Genomic DNA, 3,340 nt, shown 5'->3' on the forward strand with positions numbered 1-3,340 from the left:
GCCATTTATAATAAAATACAAATATATTTTATTGATAACTGTACGGAACTCATAAAACTAATACATATTTCGATTTTAATAACTTTATTATTATACATTTATATATTTTTAAATAACTATTGGAATAGCATACATAATCAAAAGATACATTTTTCTTCATTATTTTGTGTACTAAACTTTGGCACTTCCTTATTTATATCAGTCATTATATAATCTTTAGCGCTTCCTTATTTATATCAGTCATTATATATAGCTATCCTCCTGTTAGTAGTATGTATTTTAAAAATAAATATTAAGCTACAATAGACTTAGTATAAAATTTTTTTATAGAATCAAAATCAAAAGCAAATTTGAAATATAGTCTTTACGAAAAAAGAATTATCGAAGGGAAGTAAGTTAACATTTTTTCTTAATGGTCCACTTACATTTTAAATAAATATTAAATAGAACGTAACTTTTTTTCTTATTTTTTTTTGCTAAACATTAATTGAAAATAAATAAACTACTCATTCTTTTTGCGCTCAACTTCCATTGATAAGTTTGACAAATTTTGAATTTCTACAAGACGTTGTTTCTTATTTAATAGTAGGGTAGAATTATTAGTAGCCGTTGAATCACACCTCTTCAAAGGTTTATTTGCGTGCGCAACTATAGCTTCATCCAGTTTGTCTTCTTTCTCTAGTATTTCTATACAAGACATGTTGCGACACTGGAGACGTGTATTTCCTAAATAAAATATGTCAAAATAAAAAAAAAACTCAATTTCTAAAGTGGATATGTAGAATCGGCCCATTATCGCTCCCGCGACCCTTGATGTAATACTATTAATCTAATATGGAAATTTACCATTGTGGTATACGTTCGCTGTAACCATGACAGGCATTCCTTTTGCTAATTTATTTGAATCTTCTAGTTTAAAAGAATTGACTGTGAGAGGAACTTTATGGATTCCATCAGTAATAGTGCCAGTGCCAAATTTTAAAATCCCTTCTTTGTTATAAGCAGGCGTGATCACTGTTTTCATAAAGGCTTTGACTTCTGCAAGATAAAATTAAAGTTTCAATTAGAACAATTGAAAGAACAAAAATTTATACAAAGAAACTTCATCAACTCACTAATTTCGCCTCTATTCTTAATCAAATCAGAAAATGGAATAACAGGAATAGTTGCAACTGGTTTTGTAATTTTTTCAACAACATGAAAACCACACGTTGATATTTTGGAACCTTTCTGAATTATTATTTCATAGTTAACCAAATTAAACTCCTTATGAATTCTTTTAGTGCGTACAACGTGGCCTTCGCAAGCATCCAAATGTAATATCTAGAAAAAGAAATCAATATCAATACATTAAATAGTACATACATATACAGACACAGACAAACACAAGCGCACTGACACACACACATATATATATATATTTATACGCACTTGTCCAGTAATGAAAAATCCTTGAAATTTATCAATGACCTCGAGGCCCCAGATTAATAAAAATAATCTCTTGGAGCCATTAGTAATTACTGCCCGAAATAAGTCCTTGTCATTTTTTTCTCCAACTTTAGACACGCCAAAAATTTCTGCCAGGTACCCTATAAACTCTCTAAACAATAATAAAATATAAGCGTTAAAAAACATTATTTCATTATGAAAAAAAAATGCATTTATATAGAGAGCTTGTTATTCTTTCTGAATTATTGACCAAGACGATACTAAACTTTTCTCTATAAATGCTATAAAATTAATGTGAGAGTACATAATCTATAAAATAAACAAAAAAACATTAATACTTTATGTATGTATATGTTATACTGTCGTATGTTATGTATGTGTTATACTGTCGTACTGACACTTTAACTAAGCAAATACACTCCCACATTATCAGTATTTATTGAAAGAATAATTTGAAACTTGATAAAGATTTAACTTACACACTGTAGTCTTCTTCAGCCTCCAGCAAATATTTGATATCTTGGTCGGTGGTATACATTATATTAACTCCTAGCGAATTGACAGGCATTTTGAACCGGTGTTGAAATGTCTATGAAGAAAAATATAGTATATAGTATTAGTCTTTGCATTAAAATGTTATACGATTTGATATTCTACAGTTATTATTAATATATTATTATACAATTGTTATCATTAAATTGTTAGCAGTTGCTATCATTAAACTGTTAGTTGTTATTGTTACAGTTTAATAGTTGTTATTTAGTTGTCATTAAATCAATATCTTATAGGTAATTGTTTTGTCAGTCAAAAATCAGGGTTCACATAACCAATTGCACGGATCACCCTCGTGCACATGCTTCACTTACTTTCCTTATATAATTATCTTATTTTATAATTACATAGAGTTACTTTTTATCATTATAATAATGTAATTTATAAGTAATGATAATTTACTCACCAATTGTTGAAAGTAAATCCTTGAATTATCACGAGGCCACAATATCATGTAATGCGTTCAGACACGAACAGACACGAACTATGCAGTTTCTTATTAGTATAACATATTGATTTAGTTTTAGTTTAATAGATGGCGGGGGGTCTCATACAGAGACGCCGATAAGTAAGCCAAATAACACATGCGCAGCACATCCAATGTGTGGACAACAGTGGACAAAAATTTGACTGGAGAAGAAAATAAAATTAGGCCATTTCGCGAAATGACGATGAAATAAGATGTAAATCGGGAATGTTAAATTATATAATTAAATATTTTCTTAAGTACAATATAAAAACGAGTCTCTTAAATGATATTTCAAGAATATAAATCGTATAATTTATGTATAAATCATAAATTGAATCGGCCCATTATGAAGCTGTTGTGTAATAGTGTCGCGTAGTCCGCGCCTCCGGCATTCATGCCGCAGGTCGCTCCCGCGACCCTTGATACTGCAGGAAAATTACGGACCAAGCCTAGGCTATATTTTTCTAGAAACTGTCATTTGCTGACTATGCAATGTAACTTGACCAAATACTTAATTGTTATACCGATAAAAGATCTTAGGATGACCACTACAGCTGATATGTTAGTTAGATACTTAATATGTCAGTTTGACGCTTCGCAAGCAATACTGTCAGATCGCGGAACCAGTTTTCTTTCTGAGATTGTAGAGTCATTATTTAAAATTCACCATTTAAGGACCTCCGGATACAGATCCGAGACTAATGGCACTCTCGAGAGAAGCCATGCATCTTTAATTGATTTTTATTTACTAATAATTAAAATTTACTAACCATTTGTTTCAGCAACAAGACCCGAAAATGTACCAGGTAACTAGTCGTTGAAGACTCTAGATGCGTAAAACTCTTATACCCAGATTATAGCAAATTGAGT

The 3,340-nt window shown here is 30.3% G+C and overlaps 1 protein-coding gene across 1 annotated transcript; it reads right to left on the minus strand.

The window, feature by feature from the left end:
- Nucleotides 1-144: 144 nt before the first annotated feature.
- Nucleotides 145-2,499, minus strand: LOC131665305 (uncharacterized). The gene is made up of 6 exons (XM_058937129.1): nucleotides 2,408-2,499; nucleotides 1,929-2,038; nucleotides 1,432-1,600; nucleotides 1,116-1,323; nucleotides 847-1,038; nucleotides 145-726 (listed from the first exon to the last, which is right to left on the minus strand). The coding sequence occupies exons 1-6, from the start codon at nucleotides 2,453-2,455 to the stop codon at nucleotides 503-505; spliced, it is 951 nt and encodes a 316-aa protein (XP_058793112.1). The 5' UTR covers nucleotides 2,456-2,499; the 3' UTR covers nucleotides 145-502.
- Between the last annotated feature and the right edge of the window lie 841 nt (nucleotides 2,500-3,340).

This window comes from Phymastichus coffea, unplaced genomic scaffold (assembly GCF_024137745.1).
Source record: "Phymastichus coffea isolate CEN01 unplaced genomic scaffold, Cenicafe_Pcof_1.1 PCOF00003, whole genome shotgun sequence".
NCBI lineage: Eukaryota > Metazoa > Arthropoda > Insecta > Hymenoptera > Eulophidae > Phymastichus > Phymastichus coffea.

Excerpts from the sequence above, each read along its gene's own strand:
- LOC131665305 (XM_058937129.1), bottom strand. The coding sequence starts at position 2,455 with ATGATATTGTGGCCTCGTGATAATTCAAGGATTTACTTTCAACAATTG. Across the intron at positions 1,601-1,928 it reads GCTGAAGAAGACTACAGTGT|AGAGTTTATAGGGTACCTGG; the intron begins GTAAGTTAAATC and ends ATTATTGTTTAG. Across the intron at positions 1,324-1,431 it reads GATTTTTCATTACTGGACAA|ATATTACATTTGGATGCTTG; the intron begins GTGCGTATAAAT and ends TTCTTTTTCTAG.